The 26,960-nt window shown below is 40.5% G+C and overlaps 1 protein-coding gene across 2 annotated transcripts in view; it reads left to right on the top strand.

Annotated features, from left to right (window-relative positions):
* Positions 1–26,960, top strand: part of ddx31 (DEAD (Asp-Glu-Ala-Asp) box polypeptide 31) — a 132,661-nt gene that overhangs the window by 83,718 nt on the left and 21,983 nt on the right. The window contains exons 18-19 of one of the 2 annotated variants that reach the window (XM_059993794.1): positions 2,467–2,575; positions 13,144–13,327. In XM_059993794.1, the coding sequence (XP_059849777.1) occupies positions 2,467–2,575; positions 13,144–13,327 (293 nt within the window). The remainder of the gene's footprint in view (positions 1–2,466; positions 2,576–13,143; positions 13,328–26,960) is intronic. The other variant, XM_059993795.1, reaches the window with a different exon arrangement.

Here is a 26,960-nt window from a genome sequence, read left to right as displayed (position 1 = left end):
CCTTGTGGATGGGTTTGGGAGAGGCAAAGGCTACTGAATAAACACAGACAGAAAATCCAGAGTGGAGCCCCTAAGGTGGCTGGACTTTACTGAACATCCTTCTGGCAACTCCTACAGCTAAGCTGGTGCCAAATGTTTTGCTTTGCTTTCCTTTGGTCTACACCAGTGAGGCTGAGAAGGGGATCAACAACTGGGCATCCCAGGATCTCTGTACCTTCCTCCCAGGCTTGTGTCCTGGAGAGGTCACTCCATTACCACTATCCATTGTCCTTCAAGACAGACAGATCCCATCAGCGTCATCACTACCCTGAGGTTTATTTTCTTGCAGGCATTCACAGTAGAAGAGAGAAATACAATCGTTCTTGAGCCTATCACCCCCCCCCCCCACTGGGGCACAGACCACCGACAGCAGCTTGCCCGAGTGCTCTGTCCTGGGTCAGTCCTTCGAACTGTCCCCAGGTGTAGCCCATCTTGCATCTTCTAGGTAAAGATCCTTCCTCTCCCACAGATGAGGTCTTTGGAGTTTCTGTAACTCTGGGCTTTTATAGGATGAGGTTACTACCCCATGCCCAACCCTCCTCCTCTCACAGCCGGGCTTAGGGCGGTCTATGGTGGAGTTAGGGGAATACAATTGAATCAGTGGAAAACTACACACAAACAAGACTGACAAACAACCGATGTGAAAAATAAGCTTAAAGGGAAATTGTGTATTGCAGCAATTCAAGTTCAAGCTTATTGTCATCTGGCAGTACATATATACAACTAAATGAAACAATGTTCCTCATACATGACACACAACATATGAAACAAAATACAACCTAAAATATAACTTATTAAAGTAAGTTAATAAAATAGAGTTCAAAACTGTGTGTGCACAGCCCGGGTAAATAGTATAGTAAATAGCTTGGTGGTGGCAGGGTATTCATTAGTCTCACAGCCTGAGAATAGAACCTGTAAACACAGAAGATGTATATATAGAAGTTTTGTGAGCTGCCCACAAAATGTCGCTATGTATCACTGAACCTATCCCAAAAGTTCAGTAACAGTGTGCCCATCTTGAATCTTCAGCTTTACTGCAAAAGGCTTCATCACTCAGCCTGTTATTATTAGTACTTTGGAAGATTTTTTTCTTTCAAAATGAAAACCAGTTAATTTATTTTCTCAAATAAAGAATTTTAACAGGAAGTGAAATAACATTTCACTTGTGAAAGAGTCACGTGGAGCAGACTCGATGGGCCAAATTGTCTCATTCTGCTCCTGTGTCTTATGGTCATATTGTCTAGCATCCATTTTGAATTCATGGTCTCAAATTATGGCATTGATAAGACCTTGCAGAATATTATTGACTGAAAAAAATCTTACCATAAACTTGCCACAATGTGCTTTGTACGTCATGATGTAAATATGGTTGATGAATGCCCTGTGTTGACCTTAAACTAAAGGTGATTGAGTCATTGTCAGGGTCATTAAAATCAGAATGGTTATTGTTGCTACCCAGTCTGAGAGTGTGTTTGTATGTGTGCGTGCGTTAAATCCCACTCTATATCCCAGACAAATATCACTTGCAAGTCTGTAATTAGACCCAATTTCTACTGGAAACCACAGCAAGCTTTTGGATCTTGATGGAGACCATCCTCAATATAAAAGTAGTTATTAGAATTCTCAGAGCGCTCCATCCATCAGCCTCACTGATCTATTCGAAGACGTGCAACACATTGTATACAATATCTGGCTCAGGGTTCAGCAGCTGAATCTCTGTTTGCTCAGTGCTCATAGGGATTTCCACTCTTATTTGGTATTGGCCGCTGAGTTCAATCTCATGCCGGCAACTGTTACACTTACTCATTAATTTTAAACAGTAAAGAGGAAAGAAAAAAAACATGCCTTCCATTATTAAAAACTTTATTCCTTTAATAACATGATGCTATGTCCTCAGGGAAAGGTCAATCATCCTTTAAAAAGTAATTTGACATTCATATTAAAAGCCAAGAAATTGTTAGGGTGCTGGGTGGAATCTATTGCAGTCCACAAATAACACCAAGCTGTCTTATTCAATGTGATCTTTAGCTACATTATATTATTTCTTTTCAGTAATATTGAAAGGATTAACCTTCTTGCCCCTTTGTGATTATTCTGTAATTTTCTTGTTATTAAATCTGTTATAAACCCATCCATTATTTCTCACTGAAATGCTCGTTGTTTAGTTAACCCTTCAAGGACTGCCGTGTTGTTTGTCAATTAAATGAAAAGCTAACAGTAATTATAACTTTTGTTTCAGCATTCACTGAGTACTGACTAAAGAGATTTGAGGCTTCTCTGTCGATTTACTTTAGAAATGAGTGCTTATTATTGATGTTGCAAGATAGATAACCCTGGTGTATTCTGAAAGTTTCAAAAATAAATGAACTTAAATAGTTAATGAGCTCTTTTTCTTCTCTTCCCCCCCCCCCCCACATGCACATACAGTTGGAAGCTGCTATTCTGCAGGAAATAAGGGAATCGGCAACAGCCTTGCAAAAGGTGTATGAGACCTTCGTGCATTCAAGCAAAGAAAATCTTCTGCAAGCCAAGAAAGGTCAGCTTGCGTCTACTGTTCATTGGTTATTACACTGCAAACCCATGGATTATATTTTCATTAACAAATGAGAATCTCACTTTTAATAGATAACCCAGAGTCTTTCAATAGGTTATAAAAGAAACTAAGATTTTTACTACACAAATCAAACAAATATAACAAATAACAGACTTAATTTCATAGCATTATAAATTGAGAAAGTGAAGATGGAATAACATATATTAGAATGAATTCATATCAGCACCAAATAGCTAATTAGTAAATTTAGATTTGGCCAGATCTCTGGATCCAGTCATTATTTGCTTAGGTCTTGAGGACTTTTCCCAAGCTTATTTTGTGGAATTTGTTGCCACGGGCGGCAGTGGAGGTCAAGTCATTGGGTGTATTTAAGGCAGAGATTAATACGTATCTGAGTAGCCAGGGCATCAAAGGTTATGGTGAGAAGGGAGGGGAGTCAGCTCATGACAAAATGGCGGGAGCAGACTCGATGGGCCGAAGGGTGGACTTCTGCTCCTTTGTCTTGTGGTCTTATTTTAGTAATACTGAACTAACTACTTGATTTATTTCTAAACAAATTACTCAGCTGATGGCTGTCATTTCTGAAGTACCTCATAATATGGACAGGGATCCAGTTGGATTATGCCTCAATTATAATCTTTTGGCATGTTGAGATAAAATTGGGAGACTTGGTTTCTAATCAGTATATGACCCTGTTGCACCTGTATTTGCAGGTAAGCCAAACGGGTTTATCTTGGTTTTAATGTAAAGTAACTGTAGAAGGTGATGTTGTCATTTTCGCTAATGTGCTAGATAGAAGGGATACCAGCACCCTCTTCCATCTCCCCTAACACCACATCAAAAGTTTCATTGTAAAATCTCATGTATTGAAATAAGCAAATATCTTCTGAAAACAAACTTGACCTTAGTTGAAGATGTGAAAATAAAGAAGAGAGCAAAGCCAACAAGACTTAAAATGTTGATTGATAATTACAAGCAAATAAACTTTTAATATGATGCTACACCTGTTGATATTGGTCAATTCTTCTCAATATCTGGACTCAAATCATAGCTGGGGTCTCAATTGTTTACTATTTATGAGAATGATGTGGGTGAAAGCATTGTTAAATTTGTTGATGTTATGGTAACTAGTAAAATTAGTTGTGAAAAGGATGTTAGGAATCTGCAAAAAGATACAGAAAGATTGGGTGAATGGACACCTAATCTGGATCTAGACACAATTTGGCAAATGGCCAAACCCTGATGGGCGTTGTATACAGATATAAGAATATGTGCTCTACAAGTTACAACGGGAGATAGAAAATGCTTGCCAAAAGGGCAATGTTAGAATAGTCATTGGGATTTCAATATGCAGGTAGATTGGGAAAAATCAGGGTGGTGTGGGATTCCAAAGGGGGGAGTTTCTAGAATGCCTATGAGATGGCTTTTTAGAGCAGCTCGTGGTTGAGCCCACTAGGGAATCATTGCATGAATTGGGTGTCATTCAGTGAACCATAATTGATTATCAAGCTTAAGCTAAAAGAACCCTTAAGGGCAAATGCTCACAATATGATGGAATTCACCCTGAAATTTGAGAAAGAGAAGCTAATGGCTGAGGTATCAGTCGTACGGTGGAGTAAAGGAAATTACCAAGGCATGGGAGAGGAATTGGCCAGAATTGATTGAAAAAGAACAATGGAGGGATGATGACAGAGCAGCAATGGCTGGAATTTCTGGAAGCATTTAAGATGGCACAAGATGTAAACATCTCAAAGAGGAAAGAGTATTCTGAAGGCAAGATGACACAACCATGGCTAACAAGGGAGGTCAAAGCCAACATAAAAGCTAAAGAGAGGGCATATAATAGAGCAAAAATTAGTGGGAAGTTAGGGGATAGGGTGGTTTTTAAATACCAACAGAGGGTAACAGAAAAGTCATTAAGAAGGTAAAGATGGAATACAAAATTAGGCTAGCCAGTAATATTAAAGAGGATACCAAAGTTTTTTCAGATACATAGAGTAAAAGGGAGGTGAGAGTGGCTGGCAGACAGCTGGGAAATGATGCTGAAGAGGTGGTAATTGGGGACAACGAAATAGCAGATGAACTGAATAAGTATTTTGCATCAGTCTTCACTGCAGAATGCACTAGCAGTATAGTGGGTGTTCCAGCAATCAGGGTTATGAAGTGTGTGAAGTTGCCATTAGTAGGGAGAAGGTTCTTGGGAAACTGAAAGGTCTGAAGGTAAATAAGTCATCTGGACCAGATGGTGTACATCCCAGGGTTCTGAAAGAGGTAGGTAAAGAGATCGTGGAGGTATTAGTAATGATCTTTCAAGAATCACTAGATTCTGGAATGTTTCCAGAAGACTGGAAAATTGCAAATGTCACTCCACTCTTCAAGATAGGAGGGAGGTAGAGGAAAGGAAATTAAAGGCCAATTAGTCAGACCTCAGTGGTTGGGAAGATGTTGGATTTGATTGGTAAGGATGTAGTTTCAGAGTACTTGGAGGCACATAATAAAATCGGCTGTAGTCTGTATCGTTTCCTCAAGGGAGAATCTTGCCTGACAAATCTGTTGGAATTCTTTGAAGAAATAACAAGCAGGATAGACAAAGGAGAATCAGTTGATGTTGTGTACTTGGATTTTCAGAAGGCCTTTCACAAGGTGCCACACATAGGGCTGCTCTACAAGCTATGAGCCCATGGTATTACAGGAAAGATTCTAGCACAGATAAAACTGTAGTCAACTGGCAGGAGGCAAAGAGCAGGAAGAAAGGGAGCCTTTTCTGGCTGGCTGCCAGTGACTAATGACGTTCCACAGGGGTCTGTGTTGAGACCAATTCTTTTTACGTTATATGTCAATAATTTGGATGATGGAATTGATGGCTTTGTTGCAAAGGATAGGTGGAGGGACAGGTAGTTTTGAGGAAATAGGGAGGCTACAGAAGGACTTAAATTGATTAGGAGAATGGGCAAAGAAGTAGCTGATGGAATACATTGTTGGGAAGTGTATGGTCATGCATTTTGGTAGAAGAACTGAAAGGGTTGATTATTTTCGAAATGGAGAGAAAATACGAAAATCTGAGGCACAAAGGGATTTGGGAGTCCTTGTGCAGGAATTCCCTAAGGGTTAATTTACAGGTTGAGTCTGTGGTGAGGAAGGCAAATGTGATATTAGCATTCATTTCAAGAGGACTAGAATACAAAAGCAAGGATGTAATGTTGAGACTTTATAAAGCACTGGTGAGGCCTCACTAGAAGTGTTGTGTGCACTTTAAGGACCCTCATCTTAGAACAGATGTGCTAACACTGGAGAGGCCCTGGAAGTTAAAAGAATGAGGGGTGACCTAATTGAAACCTATTGAATGGTGAAAGGCCTTGATAGAGTGGATATGGAGAGTGTGTTTCCTATGGTGGGAGAGTAAGATGAGAGGACACAGCCTCAGAATAGAGGGGCATCCTTTTAGAATGGAGATGAGGAGGAATTTCTTTAGCCAGAGAGTGGTGAATCTGTGAAATTTGTTGCCACAGGCAGCTGCGGAGTCCAAGTCTTTTTGTATATTTACAGCAGAAATTGATAGATTCTTGATTGGTCAGGGCATGAATGGATACAGGGAGAAGGCAGGTGATTGGGCCGAGAGAAAAAGTGGATAAGTCATGATGAAATGACAGAGCGGACTCAATGGGCCAAATGGCTCCTATATCTTATGATCTGGCAAATGATCATATGGCTGGAAAATGTAAATTTATTAATTTTTGGGAGGAAATGTTAAAAGCATATTATTTAATTAGTAAGAAATTGCAGAGAGTAATGAGTGCATTAGTACATGATTCACAGAATATTCATGCAGGAATAGCAAATAATTAAGAAAAATAGCAATATGTTCTTTGTTCAACCAACACACACAAAATGCTGAATTTCAAATCTCTTAGTATCTTGCCTTTCAGTTAATCCTGACGAAGGGTCTCGGCCCGAAATGTCGACAGTGCTTCTCCTTATAGATGCTGCCTGGCCTGCTGTGTTCCACCAGCATTTTGTGTGTGTTATTTGAATTTCCAGCATCTGCAAATTTCCCTGTATATGTTCTTTGTTGCTGGGAAATGAATATAAAAGGAGAGAGCCTGTGCTACACGTATATGAGATTGGTGAGAATGTATGTGGGCTACTGTGTACAGTATTGGTCTTATTTGAGAAATTATACTAATATGCAGAAAGCAGTTCAGAGAAGGATTATGCTGGGACCTCAGTGATGTCCTCTCTCACTTCTCCCCCTCTGATCTCTGCTCACTGATGTTTCAACCATGTACACACCCAGACTTGCCTGTCAGATTCCTTCTTCTCCAACCCTTTACCTTTCCCACCCACCTGACCTTGTTAGGTTTCAATAGGAGGTATGCTTAATGTCAGAGAAATGTATATAATGTACATCCTGAAATTCTTTTTCTTCCCCTCACCCCACCTTCTTATTCTGTCATCTTCCCCCTTCCTTCTCAGTCCTGAAGAAGGGTCTCAGCCTGAATTGTCAACCATTTATTCAGTTCTATAGATGCTGCCTGACCTGCTGAGTTCCTCCCGCATTTTGTGTGTGCTGCTTCTGATTTCCAGTATCTGCAGAAACTCTTGTGTTTACTTTTCTAGAACCTAGAAGGAAGAGGTTGTCTTATGAGGAAAGGATAGACAGGTTAGGCTTGTAATCAAGAGTAATGGGACAATTGAATATGAAAGGACTTCATAGTGGACGTGGAGGGAATGGTTCCTTTTGTGAGAGAATCTGGAACTTGTGAATAAGAGGTTGCCAATTTCTGAAAGACTAGGTGATTTTCTTTTTTCTCACAGGGCCGCGATTCAAACTCTCTCAAAGGACAGTAGAAACAAAGTCTTTGAATGTTTTTAGGCAGCGGTAAATGGATACTTTATGAGCAAGGACGTTGAAGGATTACTGAGGTAGACAGGAAGACAGATAAAGTAACAATTAAATGTAAGGAAGACACTTTGTTTAGGTTTGAAAAAGCTGCAGATGTTCATAGTGTGAATTAAAAAACAGAAAATGCTGGAATCATTTGCAGGTCGAGCAGCATCTGTAGAATCGGAAACAGAATTACATTTCACTGTCCCTCCTCCTTCTGCCATCTGACAGCCACGGGAAGCAGCCAGCAAGGAGTCACTCATTATTACTCTCACCTCCGTGACTGAACCCCACCCTCACCCCAGCAAAAGCTCCACTCAGTGTTCAAGGCACAGAAGCCACGTCTGGGATTCTTTCTGCTCCTTGGACTGCTGGGCCATACAGACAAGGGTTAAGAATGCGTCCTTCTTGGTCTGAATGGTTCTTTTCTGCAACATATTGGTTGACTTAGCCGCTAAAGGCGCTTTTGTTTAAGTTAAAATAATAGTAACTAAAAGTAGGTCCTTGCGGCCATTTAGGAGTTGTTGAATTCACACTAAATTGATGTCTCTACTACCGTATCTTGTAAAATCTGACTGGAAAATTGTTCATTTCTCATCCTGACCATCCTTTGGCTTAACGAGTGCATGTGTGCGATAAAAAGCTGAATGAATTATTTAAGTGCTTCAAAGGCAATGCAGCTTTAACTCAGATGGTATTGATCTGAAATAAGCACACTTTTCCTTGTAAACAGAGCTTTAAAATATTCCCTGGGTCCTGTCAGCCACAAATCCATAAAATGACACATTTTATTACTGTTCATAAACACTGATGTGCTGTTACTCTCACTCAATTCTACTTAAACTTTGTGCAAACAGGTATTCATTTGAAGTTCTGCACAGCAGAAAATGCCTTTGGCTACAGTCAATCTTTTTTTGTTAATTGTGTTTTCTCAGTCTTCAGTTTAGACCTAATTTTAAAGAAACTGTTTTATATTAGTTTGTAGTTCTTTCCTGCTGTAATTCGCTCTTAAACAGTGATCCAGTTCGCATTTCAGAAGCTACTGAATTCCCTGTGTGCTTTGTTTTTGATATGCTGGATGTTTATAATGGTTTGGACTCGATTTCCACTTTTATTACACATAATACTCCAAGTGGTTAAAGATCAGAGATGTACGTTGAAGCTTCGGAGATCTTGAAGCTTGTGTCGGAGATCTGCTGGGGCAGGCTGCAGTTGCCACCACATTTCTGGTGCCAACATTGTATGCCCACAATTTATTAACCTGCTGGTCTTTGTAATGTGGGAGGACACTCGGGCGGTCACAGGGAAAGCATACAGACTCCTCGTAGACAGCGGTGGGAATTGAACCACAATTGGTGATTGCTGGTGCTGTAAAGCGATTGTGCTAACGGCTATGCGATCATGCAAATCCCACACGGAGCATTTTGTGAAGTTCTGATCATCACATGATAGGAAAAATGTTGTTGTGTTTGAGAGGATATCGAGGAGATTCATCAGGATGTTGCCTGGATTGGAGGACTTGAGTTATGGGGAGAGATTGGTTACAATGTGCTTGTTTTTCTAAAAATGAAGGAGGTTGAGAGATGTCTTGACAGAGGAATATAAAATTATATGTATAGGGTGATGGAACGTCTTCCCATGATAGAGGTTCTCAAAAACAATACTATATATGTTTAAGGTGAGAGGAAAGAGTTTTAAAAGGGATTTGAGGGAAAAGGTTTTGTTTTACACAGGTAGTGGTTCATAGCAGGAAATCCAAGGAGTTGGTTGAGTCATATACAGTCACTATATTTAAGAGTAATTTTGTCAAGCACTTAAATAGGCAAAGTACAGAAAGATACATTTTAGAGCTAAGTGAAATTATCATAAATTGCCAAAGAAGGTTGGAATGGATGTGGTGGGCCAAAGGTCCATTTCTGTGATGTACAAGTTGATGGCTGTAAGACTGCTGTACATTTCTATTCAGTACCAGTTTCTCCCTTTCAGAAGGAGGTCAGAAGCAGGCATTTTATACTCCTTCCTCTTGCAATGTTTTCCTATGATCCCCAGCTGTGTTTGATCCAGGTGATATCTACACTCCTGAATTGGGAGTTCTCCTGAGTGATGGCGTATTCTGATCCTTGAATCTTGGATGTGCCACCTTAGTGGTTAGCGCAACGCTGTTACAGCTCCAGGCGATGGAGTTCAGGGTTCAATCCTGGCATCCTCTTCAAGGAGTTTGTACGTCCTTTCCATGGAAAGTGTGGGTTTTCCTAGGGTTCTCCAGTTTCCTCCCACAAGGCTAGGGTTAAATCAGGGTTTGCTGGATGGCATGACTCTGAAGTCCCAAATCTGCACTGTAATTCTAAATAAATAAATGGAATGAAGAAAGAACAAGATGAGTTTTCTTACTCTCTGGCATGATATTGGTATAGATCAGGCATGGGCAAGCTACGGCCCGGGGGCCATATGCGGCCCGTTAAGCTTTTTAATCCGGCCCGCAGAACTTGATGAAATTATATTAATAAACCTTGTTAACATTTTTTCCCCGCAATTCTGGCAGTTTCCCAATAGATGACGCACTCTATATACATTGACCTTTGATGAGGTGCAGCGTATTACTCCACATTTGCGCTTTACTCTTTGTTTGGCTCGACCTATTTGTGTGAACAGGCGTTCAGCGTCATGAACATCAACAAAGCCAGCCACAGATCCAAGTTAACTGACCAACACCTCAGATCCATCCTGAGAATCGCCACAACAAAACTAAATCCAGACTTTGATGCGCTGACGAAAAAGGGAGACCAACAACACTGTTCCCACTGAAATTAACAATAAGTTTCTTCGTTGTGTTATGTAAAAAATGCATTTGAAAATATTTTTTCAATAAGCCTTACATGTTACATGTCATTTCTATTAAGTGATGGACATGAGTAGTGCGCAGGTACACGTACGTTCTCAAAATAAAAAATGCGCTCCAGATCAAATAACACCCTCCGCATACTGGCGCGCTGTCACTCTTCTGTCCTTGTGCTGGTCGTTGTTGAGTTTTGGCACAGGGGACAATTGAATAAGAAGGAGCAGGACAAGTAGACCTGCATCTCCTACCGTTTTTGAAATAAAGACAGTCAGGAGGAGAGTGATGATGATAATATCTTGAAGGATAACAGAATTTTCAGTGCTTTAAAATAATAACTGTTACTATTAAAAAAGCTGTATTTTATTCATTTAATTTTCAGTGTTTTAAAAGTAATTTCAATAAATAGCTAAATACCATGGGACTTCAAAGATAGATCTTTTGTTGTAATGCATTTGTTCATTTTCAATTGAAATTAAAGCACATGTTTTCTACATATCCCATGATATTTTATTTTCTCTTAAGAGGTGTATTACCAAAACACTCCGTCCATCTGCTCCTGGTCCGGCCCCCCTGTCAAATTTTAGAACCCTTTGTGGCCCACAAGTCAAAAAGTTTTCCCACCCCTGGTATAGATCCATTTCAGGGATTCACGTAATGCACTAGTACACATTTTTCCCTTTGCTCAGTAATCCAGGCCAAAGAAGGTCACTGAATTATATTCAAGGTAGTCTTTCTAATATCGAGTCAGATGGGCTCCCTCGGTACCATGCTTGTGTCTGATTAGATTATAGGTTCAGACTGTAAAAATCTAGATTGATACTTCAGCTTAATACCATGTTAGAAATTGGGTCTCTTAGATTAGATGAAATTGAGGCACCAAATATTACTTTCTAATTCCATACTACAGAGAAGATGACTGTTTTGGCCTATCAAGTCCATGAGGCTCATTGAAAAATCCCATCTCTTCCTGCCCTCCATTAATTTTCCTTATAACCTTTTAACTGCTCACTATCATTCTTCTTCAGATTCTACCACCCTCCTGCATTAGGAGCAATTTACAAACGGCATTTATCCTACAAACCTAGCCCCATGGCTTTGGCATGTGGGAGAGCATTAGAAGAAAACATGCACGCACACACAGTTGCATGGTAAATATGCAAACTCCATACAGAAACAGCAGCGGTGAGGATTGAACCTCGGGTGGGGAGTGGTGAACATAAGGAATTAAACCAGGATGAGGCTCTTTTGCCCTTTGTACTGGCTTTACTGTTCATCAAGATCATGGCTGACTTTCTATCTCAACACCATCCTCCTGCACTTTCTGCTTGTTCCCTTTACAGAGATCAATAGATCTTTTGAATATTTTAATGAACTCTAATTGGACCTACTTGTAGGTATGAAATTCCAATGGTTCACCTGTTCTGGCCTTTAGAGGCACAGTTTGTTTTGTATGAATGTCAGTTCCTGTACATGAGCTGTTTTTTCTATATCACTTTCCTGCACGGGTTAATTTTGATTCAATTTGAAGCACATGGTCGGAAAACTTTCATCTTTATCTACCTTTGAAACAGCAATATCTTTTCATGAGTAAGACCTCATTAAAAACCCCGAAGAAAGTTTCCATCTCAGGTAATTCTTGAGAAGGTATTCAACCCATTGCATAGCTTTGTACGTATACATTGCAAGGGCAGTAGATCACCTGCTTAAAGTATCTCTCCCTCTTCGGTCCTAGCCTGCTTACCCCTTATCAAGGGGCTGTGCTCCGTGATACTGTACTGCTCAGCCAGGGGAATCTGTACGACTTACATCCCATAAACCCAGTAGTGGCTTAAATCCAGATTCTAGAGAGAGAAAAAAAACAACTTTGTTCTCAGCTATTGGTTCTAGCTGGTGTCACTTTCCTACAGCAACTGCTTTTTTTGCTTTGAAAAATAGAATGCTTGACAACATTCAGTGCTCCCTTGCTTTCTGATTCCAATAACTACTCAAGATTTACGACCTTTCTGCCTTGTAGAATCCTAAGGGCAGTTCTGCAAAGGATCACAGTCTTTGCATTGTTGGGGGCAGAGTGAGTAGACTTCCTGTTGATCTTTGACTACAGGGCATGCCAAAGGGAACGGTTGAAAATGGAAGCAATTTTTATTTCTCTGATCTGCTGCAAAGAAAGATATCGCTGCATTTGTTCACTTTGTTTTCCAAGCTATTACCTCACAACTTCAGTGTTCAGTAAGTTCACTCATGGAATTAGAGTCCAGTCTAATTAGGAACTATTTAATCTCCAACAATTGATGTGTTTTGCTGCTGTTGGGAATCCAAACCATGCAGGTTAAACAGGGATAATAACGAGGACTCTTTAGACTCAGGCATGCAAGTAAAATAAATTCCCCGTTTTAAGTGTCTACATTCTGTCCTTGATTTAATGTTGCTATTACAAATTACATGCCCCCATTTATAACGTAGGTGGTCTTGTGTAGTTCAGAATGGTGGTACTGTAGACTTTTTTAAAGCAATAATGCCAAATATTTCTACCGAATATTGTGGGCATGCCGTGTTGGCACACAAATGTGTGGTGACATTTCCTGGCTGCCCCTCGGCTGTGTTGGTTGATAGGGCAAACAACACATTTCACTGTATGTTTTGATGTACACATGATAAATAAATTTGAATCTTGATCCAACTTATCTATTTACAGTCCCAGCAATAAGTATTATCTGATGGAATGATATTTCACTTTTAAGAAAATTAATTTTCATTGCTAGAGCAGTGTGTAAATAATATATCACAATGTGACTGATTCCTAATCATGTTTTTAAAATCATTATTCAGCTTTGCAGTCATTTATTCGAGCATATGCCACGTATCCAGCAAATCTAAAGCAGATCTTTCATGTGAAATCCCTTCACCTTGGACACACTGCCAAAAGCTTTGGACTTAGAGATGCACCACAGAAGCTGAGTGGCACGATAATGGCCAATGAGCTGAAGAAGAATCTTAAACCAGTAGTGAAGAGGTAAGGGGCCTTCAGTTAATTGTTGTGAATGTTTCCATTTGACACCAACGTTAAAGCAGGGCTAGAGCCTTAAACACAATCAGTGGCCACTTAATTTGATACAGGCATGGAACCTGGTGTGGTCCTCTGCTGCTATAGCCCATCCACTTCAAGGTTCAATGTGCTGTGCATTCAGAGATGCTCTTCTGCACACAACTGTTAAAACACGTGGTTTTGAAATAGTCTGGTCATTTTTCTCTGACCTCTGTCAATAAGAAGGCACTTCTGTCCACAGACAAACAGTAGATGTTATTTTGTTTTTTTGCACCTCTCTTTGTGAAGTCTAGATACTTGTGCATGAAAATCCCAGGAAACCAGTAGCTTCTGAGATACTCAAACCACCCCATCTGGCACCAACAATCATTTCATGGTTAAAGTCACTCTGATCACATTTCTTCTCCATTCTGGTGTTTAGTCTGAACAACTGAACCTTTTGACCTTGTCTGCATGCTTTTTTGCATTGAGTTGCTGCCACATAGTAGACTGATTTGATGTTTGCATTAATCAGCAGGTGTGTCGGTGTACCTAATAAAGTGACCATTAAGTGTATGTTTGCAAATAAAGTGTCTGTTGGTTCTTGAGGAAAGTATTTTAGATCTATATGGGAAAGGAAGGCATTGAATTAACTACCTTGCATGATCATTGCAATCTTTTAGTTTTGAACTGCTTAGTTTCCCGTTTATCTCTATGTATTTCAAACGAAATCACTACCCATTCTAAAGATTAGCTTTGACGTGCTACGAATATACAGTTCTGTATGAATGTCATAATTTTTACATCGTTGGGTAAATAATTTTGCTTGTCCTCTACTCTCCATTGTAAATCAAATCATGAGACGCTTCTTTCTTCTGCATTCTGTGGGCTGTATTGTAATACTGTGTGCTTCTAGATGAAGAATTAAAACAGTCTGGGCTTCTGTTCTCTGATGTTGCTTTGGTGGAATTACCAGTTGCTGTCATAAATAAGGTTTTAGTTGACATTCTACTAAAATTTGGGGAAATTCTCTTCTGAGATGCTCTGCTAACAGTGACTAAACAGAGCACATATGTACACAATATCCTCCCTTGTGTACATTTAAGCTGGGTCGATATTCCTGCCCTGGGGCTAGGTGAAGGGTTGATTATCATCTTGTCTGTTATATCCAGCCACCCATATTCTGCAGAAGAGCACTGAAGCACTTGTGAGTGGAGTTCTTTTCTATAGGGACCCAGAGTACTTGCTACTTACCAGTGTTAGCTGGAGCATACTTATTCTGACTTGCATGTATGCCACAGATATTTTATGCACAATTCTGTGCCAGCATGCTGATTTGCTAGCTGCTACAGAAAAGACTGCTCATCTGCAAGCAATTGAGATTCTTGTTTCCTCTCAGATTAGCCTTACAAATTTGTTATGGATTTTTGTTCCTTTTCATATTTTTAGGTAGTAAATGTTGAACTAAATAAATGTATGGATCTAATTCGGAAGATGTGTGGCTCGGGTTGTTGATAGTTGGGTTGAATTGCTCTCCAATCTTGGCAATTTACTTGCAAACGTTTCATCACCATGTGAGGAGTCATCGCCAGTGCTCTTTTGATCTTGGTGGGTCCTCCGAATGCTTGACCTTTATATACTTATCAATCTGCTGATTGGACGTCATGTCAGAAACTCAGTTGTGATGTAGGGAAGAAATCTTGTTGCTGATAAGCTGTGTGGCAAACTTTGTGCATTTTGGTCTGGAGTTTTGCCCACATCAGCTCTTAAATGTATCCCTGCCTTCGTCTTCCAAGAGGAAAAGAAATGAGTACCAAGAGTTGGATATACAAGGTTTTGGGATACTGTTTTTTTTCCCATTTCTGGATTACTTGCATGTGTTTGATCTTGACATACTGTACTTGATCAAAAACATCCTTTTGTTATTGATCTGAATATTCTCTTTTACTGAGTACAATTCTTCATTTTAGTTCAAACATACAGTAGTGCGCAAAATTCTTACGCACCCTAGTTATATATTTGTGCCTAAGACTTTTGCACAGTACTGTATTTTTCCAGTTGCCAAATAACATTTAATACTCCTAAGCTAATACAAAGCTAAGTACTTTTATGTCTGTTCCCCCACCACCTTCCTATTTTAACCAAGATACAGTACAGTGCAAAAGTCTTAGGCAGCCGAGCTATATATATGTGGCAAAGATTTTTGCTGGTACTATATACCAAACACAAGATGCTGGAAGTCTTGAGCAACACACACAAAAAGCTGGAGGAACTCAGCAAGTCAGGCAGCATCTATGGAGGAGAATAAACAGTAAATGTTTTAGTCCTGATGAAGGATCTTGGCCCAAAACATTGATTGTTTATTCTCCTCCATAGATGCCACCTGACTTGCTGTTCTTTGTATTTGCTGTGAATTCCCAAAGGAAATAAATCTCAGGGTAATACGTGGTGACATATAGGTACTTTTGATAATAAATTTACGTTGAACTTCTGGAGTTCCACAAGCATTTACTGTACAGACACTCATTAAGAGCCAAATAAAATTTGATAAGTTTCCATCGTCAGCCTTGTTACCTTGAATAACAAGAATCAACAGAAAAGAGCGACTTCATAAAGCAACAACAAGAGCTGTGATTGGTGTACCAGAGATCAGGTACACAATTCGTGAATGCTTTCTGAATGTGTTTTCATGGAAAGAAATTGGAAACCATTTTGTAAATTTTCTGTATATTTTTTGAAATTAATGGGTTAGTGATTCTCAGGTTGCAATGTCGCTGAAATAAAAAAAAATAGAAAATGCTGGAATCACTTAGCAGGACAGGCAGCTTCTGTGGAAATAAAAACAGGTGACTTTTCAGGTTGGGGACTCTCAGACCTGAGATATTAACTGTTTCTTTTACCACAGTCACTGACTGGCCTGTGAGTTCCAGCACTTAATGTTTTTATATCAGATTTACAACATCCGCAGGTTTTTAAAAAATATTTTCATTTAAAATTTGTCTCTTCTAATTCTCCATATTCCAAAATAACAACACAGTTTTGCCCTGCTAAAAGCCAAATTTGGAACGAATTATTTAACAAGGTATTATTTCACGTGGTTTCACTTGGGTGTATGTAGTAGCAGTGTGTGATCACTCGAGTTGAATATGATGTTATCCCAAGGGGTTGTCTATTGGTGGATCCTCAGGTGACTGTAAATGCTGATCCAGGCTCCACAAAACGGGGAACTTATGGTTGGATTCTGATGGATTTCGCATGACTTTGTTTAACGTGGGCAGGCTGATGCATGGGCAACCACCACATGGTTCTTGACAGATCAGGGTCAGGGTTCAGTGGTATGGAGTGCAAGACGACTGAGGACCCTTCATTGCTGCAGCTTTCCTCCCCCTTCACTGCCTTTGCGATGTGTCATCATCTGTCACCAGATCCACCTTTGAGGTCTTGCTGGGATTGCTCTTCAATTCGAACCTCCCCCTTGACTTTTCTGCCAATGGCAGTAATGCGACAGTATGGATGCCGACTATTGTAAAAACTCAAGGAAGAAGAAGAAAACACAAGGAAGACTTTATGCCATGCGTGACTCTACCAGGAGCTAAGCTCTGGATGGCTGAACACCTGATAGCGTTTCTCTCAGGAACTCACAAGCCTCTTGACCATGAGAAGGTTGACGATCCTCAGAGAAGCAGGGTATATGTTGGTTTTATGTAGGAGGCTTTTGTCATCCTGATGGTAATGTGCTGTAGTGATAGACCACACAAAGCACATTCATCTGAAGGCATGAATTGATACAGCAGCAATGCACTAGCTGCTAACACTAACTGTTGACAATCTATTCAAGATGAAAATAGTGTTTGAAAATAAAACACAGAAGTGAAGGAAATATATCACTCTACTGTCCTAACCAGTTGTTTTGAAAATTGTAATGTATAAATTTTTCCTCCTGGAAAACTAAGACAAAGGTCTACATGTTTGGTTTTGTCTTGCTGAAAAGTAGAAATGAGTTGGTGTAAAAGAAATCTTCAGTGTATTAGTGAGGCTTATCTTCGAGGAGCTGAAATTCCAACTGCTTGCAGACAAGCAGTGTTTACCGAACAGCAAGCATATTTATCGGCATATCAATTGTACACTTTTATGCATAAAACATCTGTGGTTAAGCACCAAAAGTGTAAAGCGTCAATTTCACATTCTCATCATGTGCTAAATTTTTTCATGCACAATAAATTAAACAGTTATGTTAGCAAATTGCAAGTATAGCAATGACTTGCATAACCAAATTCTTCAGAATTATGTAATGCTGTGGATGAAATTTTGGCATGAAGTCATAGATTTATACAGCACAGGAATTTGCTCTTCAACCTGACAATGGTACCTGTCTGAACTAGTCCTCTTTATCTGCATTTGGCCCATAATCCTTCTAAAATGGAGCAGACTGGATGAACCTGTCCAAATGTTAAACAGAGCAATTATACCCTCTTCTATCACCTCCTCTGGCAGCTTATTCCAAATACCCACCACCCTCTTTGTGAAAACTCATCTTCAGATCCCCTTTAATCTTTCCCTTTGCACCTTAAGTCCATGCCCTCTTGTTTTAGACTCCCTGGCCTTGGAAAAAGACTGTAACTCTCTACCATATCTGTTTCCCTTAATTTTAAATACTTTCCAGGATTAGGGCAGAGGTTGAAAGATTCTTGATTAGTCAGCATATGAAGGGATGCAGAGAGAAGTCAGGAGATTGGGGCTGAGATGGAAAATGGATCAGCCATGTTGAAATTGTAGAGCAGACACCATGGGTCAAATGGCCTAATTCTGCTCCTGTATGTTATGGTCTAAGATACAGAAGCAGAATTAAGCCATTTGACTTATCGAATCTGCTCTGCAATTTCAGCATGGCTGATCCAATTTTCCTCTCAGCCCCATTCTCCTTACTCCCCCCCCCCCCACCCCACCAACCATATCCCTTCATGCCTTGACCAATCAAGAATTCATCAACCTCTGCCTTAAAAACAGTCGGCCCTCCTTATCCGTGAGGGATTGGTTCCAGGACCCCTCGCAGATGCTCAAGTCCCTTATTTAACCTGTCTCAGTGCAGTGGACATTAGGACCTGGTGGTGGAGCTCTGAATCCGCAGTGTTTCTGTTCACGAAAATAATCACGATCACGATTGAAAATAAACTGGAAATAAAGCGAACGGAAAGAGGTGAAACACCATCGGTCATTGGAAAAGCATTAGGCTACGTCGGTCAACAATCAGAACAATTTTAAAGGATATGGTGAGAAAGGCTCTGCCCCGATGAAAGCTACAATTATTACTAAGCAATGCAGTGGTTTAATTATTGGGTTTTGGGGTTTTGAGTTTTTGATCCTCCACATCAACCCGGCGCTGAAACATGCATTCTTAAGTGTTTTATATGCATAGAAAGGTAAAATATATACTATATACTGAGACAAACGTTTGACTAACTGACACTAAATAATACCGGATGTACCTGCTCCGACTTTCTTAGTAAGAAAACTTCCGATTTTTTTCGATCCCGATCCATGATAACCCACGCACATCCTCCCATATACTTTAAATCATCTCTAGATTACTTAATACAATGTAAATGCCATGAAAAATAGTTGTTATACTGCATTGTTTAGGGAATAATGACGAGAAAAAAGTCTGTACATGTTCAAACAACAAGTGCTGGAAGAGCACTTCTGGGTTTTCTCAATTCGCAGTTGGTTGAATTCGTGGATGCGGAACTTGTGGATAAGGAGGGCCTTCTGTATATATAAAGCCTTGGCCTCCATTGCTAGTGTGATATACAGTGTCCGGTACTCCTAGTGCAGCCTTCTATATATTGGCGAGACCCGACACAGACTGGGAGACTTTCGCTGAACACCTACGCTCTGTCCGCCAGAGAAAGCAGGATCTCCCAGTGGCCACACATTTTAACTCCACATCCCATTCCCATTCTGATATGTCTATCCATGGCCTCCTCTACTGTCAAGATGAAGCCACACTCAAGTTGGAGGAACAACACCTTATATTCCGTCTGGGTAGCCTCCAACCTGATGGCATGAACATTGATTTCTCTAACTTCTGTTAATACCTCTCCTCCCCTTCTTACCCCATCCCTTATTTATTTATCTCCCCGCCCCCTTTTTTTCTTTTCTCTGTTTTTCTCTCTCTGTCCCTCTCACAATCACTCCTTGCCTGCTCTCCATCTCCCTCAGGTGCTCCCCTCCCCCTTTCTTTCTCCCTAGGCCTCCCGTCCCATGATCCTTTCCCTTCTTCAGCTGTGTATCCCTTTTGCCAATCAGCTTTCCAGCTCTTAGCTTCATCCCTCTCCCTCCTGTCTTCTCCTATCACTTCGGATCTCCCCCTCCCCCTCCCACTTTCAAATCTCTTACTATCTTTTCTTTCATTCAGACCTGATGAAGGGCCTCGGCCCGAAACGTTGACTGTGCTTCTTCCTATAGATGCCCTGCTGCATTCCACCAGCATTTCAGCGTTCCACCAGTGTTGCTTGAAATTCCAGCATCTACAGATTTCCTCGTGTTTGCATTATTAACCCATGTGTCTTTGGAAAGTGGGAGGAAACCAGAGCATCCAGAGGAAACCCATGCATTCACAGGGAGAATGTACAAATTCTTTATAGACAACAGCAGGAATTGAACTCCAATTGCTGGCACTGTAAAAGTTTAGTGTGTCCACCTGCTACTTAAATTTCATCTGCCATTCCTTTACCAGTTGATCTTGATCCTCTGTAATCTTAGGCATCCTTCTTCATGCTTCACAAAATATCAAATTTGAGGCAATCTACAAAATTACTAATCATGCCACTTATATTCTCATTAACATATATGACAAAAAATAAACTATTCTCAGACCTCTAATTTTGAAAACACTCTTTACTGTCAATCTCTGACACCTTCCATTTAGCTAGCTCACCCTAGGACCCAAATGATCTAACCTACTGGATCAGCCTACCATTCCATTGTCAAAGAGCTTACTAGACAACACACATCTACTGCCCTGTCGTCATCAAACTTCTTGGTAGCTCAAATCATGAAGCTTGGGTAGTTTGACTTTTCTTCAATGGGATCTTTTGCATCACCTCAATACTCTTCTTTCATGCAGGATGACACCTCCAAAAGTAAAACACAAAAAAATGTTAAACTGCTTCTCTACTTTGAACTGAAGCTTCAAAATAGATTGAATCCTGAGGAAGAAGAATTTGAGTTCTTACGAAGGCTACAAAGTCAGGAAGGATGCTCATACTCAGCAGAAGCCATACAGTTCCTATTTGGGAGAAAAACTTATGAGAGTGAATTTTTCAGGAGTATTTTATCCAGATCTTGCACAAACGTACACAAAGGTTTGTCTTGCTGCCATGCTGTGGCGATATGATTGGGCTCAATGAATTCACAAACTAAAGAGAGTGAGCAACAAAAATACCTCTCCAAGGAGCATATCACACCTCAGATCAAAGGAGTTCTCTCATACTGGGTAAGTACTTCTGAAGAAAACCCAAGCTGGTTCTGAGCATGCTGGTGCAGAATGCTAATTATTTCTTTCACCTGAAGAGGGGTGAGAAGAGAGAATCACCTATGTTCCATCAGTCTGATCATCTGTTTACCGGCTCCTGCTTGGGAACTTTGACTACCATGACAACCTGTTTACTGGCTATGACAATCACAGACAATTAGCTCTTGTCTGTCACGAACCATTGTCATGTATTGGATTTACTCACAGACCACCAGCCATAGCTCTGTTTCAAACTGGTGCAATTCCTGCCTAAAATGCATATTGAGAAGATATAATGTAAAAACATTTCAAGACATTAGTTGGTCTCCTATGGTGTTGCACAGGAGGTGTCTCGACCAAGTATACTCCTCGTTTCAAGTGAGTTTGAGAAGCAGTGCATAATTGGTATAAAATGCACATTTTTAAATTGTACAATATATTCTTAGCATTTTTTTTATTTTTTATTGGTTGACTCGGTATGAACTGTCAAGTTATAATTCACTTTCCCGTTTTAAGATTATCCATGCTTGGAAGCTGAGAGTAAAATTAGTTGGAACAGAGGAATCCTGCAGAATAGAGTTTTGTTAAAGGCACAGAGCTGAGGTGGTGGGACATGACCATCAGTGGAGGAGAATATAATTAATAGCATCTTTATGTGAGTTATTTTTATTATAACTGGGCACCTGATGGGAAAAATAGCAAATGTGACAAAAATATAGCAACACTTGAGTGGCAGAACTTCCACACAATGAGAGATTATTAATAATTCTGGATAGATTTCCTGAAACTGTGATGTTACTAGCTGTGTAGAATTTCTCCTTCCCCCTTAAGCCCATCACCCTTACTGAGGCATTGCCACCGACAGCAGCTTGCCAGAGTTCTCTATCCTGGGCCAGCCTTCAAATTGTCCATAGGTTGGTAGGTGGATAAAAGAATGGAATTCAAATTCTCTAAAATGGCGATACATCAATTTCACCCTGACCATAGCTGTGAATGCTGATTCCTTCGCATCAATTTTGCTCTGCTATTTATAACCTCAAATTTTGTTGAACTATTTGAAATTATAAGCTAATCATTATTCATTATCGTTGTACAAAGAGAAAGCATGGTACTACCTTTGTTGTTTGGAAAGCAGGATATAATTTGATCAATATATGCATATGTATTTTGGTTCCCAATTTCAGGCATGCATTCTACCTGTGTTCAGATCATGTGCTAATGTTGTCTATTAGAAAAAGTTACACTTTGTTTAGTGGAGTGCAGTACAGAGATCAAATCAAAGGACTAGAATGCAACCTCCAATTGGATGGTTTAATTGTATGAAATGTACCATCACGAAATCCCACAGCCCTCGACGATCCTGTAATTTAATTCTCTGAGGTCGACATGAGAACATCCTTCAGGATGATGAGCCCACAAAAAGCATCCGGCCCAGGTAGGGTACTTGGCAGAGTACTAAAGACCTGTGCTGATCAACCGGCTGGAGTGTTCACCGAGACCTTTAACCTATCGCTTTGGCCAACTGTAGTACCTACCTGCTTCAAGCAGGCTTCAGTTATACTAGTGCCTAAGAAGAATGTGGTAATCTGCCTCAAAGACTATTGTCCAGTAACACTTACATCCACAGCGATAGTGTTTTGAGAGTTTGGTGATGAAACATATCAACTCCTGGCTGAGAAGTGACTCGAATCTGTTCCAATTCGGCCACTGGCGCAACAGCTGATGGCATTTCATTGGCTCTTCACTGCACCCTGCAACATCTGGACAGCCAAGGTACCTACATCAGATGCTCTTTATTAAATACAGCTCAGCATTCAGTACAATCATCCCCTCAAAACTAATCAGTAAGCTTCAAGATCTTGGCCTCCATAACTCCTTGTGCAATTGGATCCTCAATTTCCTTGCTTGCAGACCCCAGTCAGTTCGGATTGGCAACAACATCGCCACAATCTCCATTAGCACAGGTGCACCACAAAACTGTGAGTTTAGTCCCCTGCTCTACTCACTTTACACTTATGACTGTGAGGCTAAGCATGGTTCCAATGCCATATTTAAGTTTGCCAATGACATCATTGTCGTTGGCTGAAGCAAAGGTGGTGATGAATCAGCATATAAGAGGGAGATTGAAAATCTGGCTGAGTGGTGCCACAATAAATGTCAGCAAAGCCAAGGAGCTAATTATTAACTTCAGGAGGAGGAAACGAGAGGTCCATGAGCCAGACCTCATCGGAGGGTCAGAGGTGGAGAGGGTCAGCTACTTTAAATTCCTCGGTGTTATCATTTCAGGGGACCTGTCCTGCGCCCAGAATGTAAGTGCAATTATGAAGAAAGCACAACAGCACCTCTGCTTCCTTAAGAGTTTCTGAAGTTTCTACATGATGTCTAAAACTGACAAACTTCTGTAGATGTGTGGTGGAGAGTATATTGACTGGCTGCATTGCAGCCTGGTATGGAAACACCAATGCCCTTCAATGGAAAATCCTACAAAAGTATTGGGTACAGCCCAATCCATCACAGGTAAAGCCCTCCCCACTATCTACATGGAGCATTGTTGCAGGAAAGCAGCATCCATCATCAAGGACTCCACCATCCAGGTCATGCTTTCTACTCACTGCTGCCAACAGGAAGAAGGTACAGAAGCCTCAGGACTCACACCACCAGGTTCAGGAACAGGCATTACCTTTCAGCTATTACCCTCTTGAACCAGAGGGTATAACTTCACTCAGCTTCACTTGCCCCATCACTGAATTGTTCCAAAAACCTACAGACTCACTTTCAAAGACTCTTCATCTCGTGTCTCAATTTTTATTGTTTTTCTTTCTTTCTCTTTGTATTTGTACATTTTCTGGATTTTGCACACTGGTTGTCTGACCTATTGGTGCGATCTTTCATCAGTTTGTTTATCTGAGTATTGGATTATTGAGTATGCCCAGAAGAAAACAAACCTCAGGGTTGCCTGTGGTGACATAAATGTAGTTTGATAATAAATTTATTTTGAACTTTGTTATATCATATGACACGAGCAGAGCGGTAACATAGAGGATGGTACGGTTGTTTTACAGCACCAGTGATTACCAGTCAGGTTTCAATTCCCACCACTGTCTGTAAGGAGTTTGTATATTCTCCCCGTGACTGTGTGTGTTTCCTCCCACATTCCAAAGACGTACAGTTAAGGTTACTGAGTTGTGGGCTTGCTGTGTTGATGCTGGAAGCATGGCAACACTGTGTGTTGTTCCCAGAGCAATCCTCAGATTATGTTGACTGTTGACACAAAGCAACACATTTCACTGTATGTTTTGACGTACACACAACAAATAAAGCTAATCTAATCTAATGTTTACAGCGGCAGCATTGATTATAGGCACGGGAATGGGTTTTTTTAATTAAACATTTACCATTAGAAGTACAGAATGTTCACATGTGGTATATCTTCTTGCGTTAATATATTGTAACTACTGTGCTAACTTACTGGTCTTTCCCAGGTCAGTAACTTGAAAGTGATTCAATGCAGAATATAGACTCATTCACAGGAATTATTTACTATTATTCATTGAAAACTGTCAGACACCCATGTTATCATTGTTACAAAAGAACACTAATATATGAAAGAGATACTGACTGAGTCATCATATGTTAAACCCAGTCACAGACAAGATGTGACCTTCCAAAATATTCAAAGGCACAGTGTGAAACCCTTTTTATTCTTGGTAAATATTCCGTAGGATAATTTGTATAGCATAGAGATTCTCTGAGTAGTAAAACATGCTAACCTAATAAATGAAGGAATATATTTATACTTTTGTTTTAAATTCCATATATCCTTATATATTTGATTAAATTGCACATTTCTCATATACCTATCATTGTACTGTGTATTGTTTTGCAAAGCCAATTGTCCATATATTGCGGAGATCTGATCTTAGCTGTACTTTAAGAACACAGCCAAGGGCACTAGCTAGAATTACCATTGCATCCTAAGGTTAGCCCTGATCACAATTTATGGAATAGTTGGCATTGATAGGAAATAACAAAGTCCATTTTCTACAACAACAGAAGTTGTACTCTACAGAAGCAGGCCCTTTATCCTATCAAGTCTACATTGAATATTAAGCACTCTTTTACATTGATCCTGTTTTATTCTAAGCGCAGTCTCAAAATCTCCCCCAGATTCTGTCACTGAACTGTACTGGGGGCATTTGTAGTGGCTAATCAACCTGCCAATTCACACATCTTTGGGATGTGGGAGGAAGCCAGAGGAACCTCCAGGGGTTAATTGAAGAATGTGCAACTCCCCACTTCACTGTGGAAGCATTGGAAAGGGTACTGAGGAGATTTACCAGGATGCTGCCTGGTTTAGAGAGTATGGATTATTGTCAGAGGTTAAGGGAGCTAGGGCTTTACTCTTTGGAGAGAAGGAGGATGAGTGGAGACATGATAGATGTGTACACGATATTAAGAGGAATAGATAGAGTGGATAGCCAGCACCTCTTCCCCAGGGCACCACTGCTCAGTACAAGAGGAAATGGCTTTAAGGTAGGGGGAAGGAGGTTCAGGGGGGATATTGGGGGAGGGTTTTTTGCTCGGAGAGTGGTTGGTGCATGGAATGCGCTGCCTGAGTCAGTGGTGGAGGCAGATACACTGGTGAAGTTTAAGAGACTACTAGACAGGTATATGGAAGAATTTAAGGTGGGAATTTAAGGCAGGGTTTGAGGGTCAGCCCAACATTGTGGGCCAAAGGGCCTGTAATGTGCTGTACTAGTCTATGTTCTATAGCACAAAGTCAGGACTGAACCACGTTGCTGGAAATGCTGTGTGCCACTAAGTAGTAATCAAAGATTATTGCGGGTACTTTTCCCACCTTGTGGCACACCAGGTGACAAACTTGACGTTTCTTCAGCATTTTTTGTCTATTTTTTACAAGACCAATTTGCTAGATTGACATTCAACCCAGCACAGATGGAAAGTATGCAAGGAGCCGGCTGGATTTGAACCCGGAACCACTCATCTCGAAGTCCGGTGCAGATTCCACGAGCCACCGACCAGCTAATCAAAGATAAAGATTAGCTTTATTTGCCACATGTATATCAAAACATACAGTGAAATGAGTCACTTTGTGTCAATTACCAGCTAAGTATGAATATAACTGGGGCAGACTGCAAGTATACAAACTGCTTAGAGAGGGAATTGCAGTGCTACCGAGCCACACACCCATCTTTTGCTAAGAGTAAAGAGATTCACTGCCTATCACCACTTATTAATGATCTAGCTTTTTCTCAGTCCATCAATGCCTCAAATTTTAAAGTCTTCAATGAATATGTTGGTATTTGCTGCTCTTTTGAAGGCACTTGGAGAGAGCATAGGAAGAAACTCCACTAAATGATCCTCTGTGGTGGGCTGATGTGCTTCATGGGAAGCCAGAGTCAATAATAGAGTGAGGAGAAAGAACTGGAGTCCGTGGGAGGTGATTATGGAGGTAACACTGAAAGAGCACCATGGAAGAATTAACAGTTTAAATTTTATATTTAAGAATGTTAACCATCTTAAATATCTTATCTAAGAAAGGATGTGCTGACTTTGGAGAGGGTACAAAGGAGCTTCACAACAACGATTCTGGGAATTAAAGGGTTACCATATGAGGACCAATTGATGGTTCTGGGTCTGTACTCGACCAGAATTCAGAGGAATAGTGGGGGGGCATCTTAATGAAACCTATCGAGTGTGAAAAGCCACGATAGAGTGAATGTGGAGAGGATGTTTCCTGTAATGGGGGAGTCTAGGACCAGAGGACACAGCTTCAGAATAGAGGGATGTCCACTTAGAATGGAGATGAGTAGGAATTTCTTTTGCCAGACAGTGGTGAATCTGTGGAACTCATTGCCACAGGCAGCAGCGAAGGCCAAGTGATTGGATATGTTTAAGGCAAAGGTTAATAGGTTCTTGATTAGCTACAGGGAGAAGGCAAGAGACTAGGGCTGAGAGAGATACAATTCAGCCATGATGAAATGGCAGAGCAGACTCGATGGGCCAAATGACCAAATTCTGCTCCTGTATCTTATGGTTTTATGTTGGGGGACTGAAAATCATTAGGCAGATGGGGTCATTGAGATA

This window comes from Hypanus sabinus, chromosome 18 (assembly GCF_030144855.1).
Source record: "Hypanus sabinus isolate sHypSab1 chromosome 18, sHypSab1.hap1, whole genome shotgun sequence".
In the NCBI taxonomy this organism is placed as follows: Eukaryota; Metazoa; Chordata; class Chondrichthyes; order Myliobatiformes; family Dasyatidae; genus Hypanus; species Hypanus sabinus.
The sequence above is the reverse complement of the archived record's forward strand: the minus strand, read 5'-3'. Positions and strand labels throughout refer to the sequence as shown.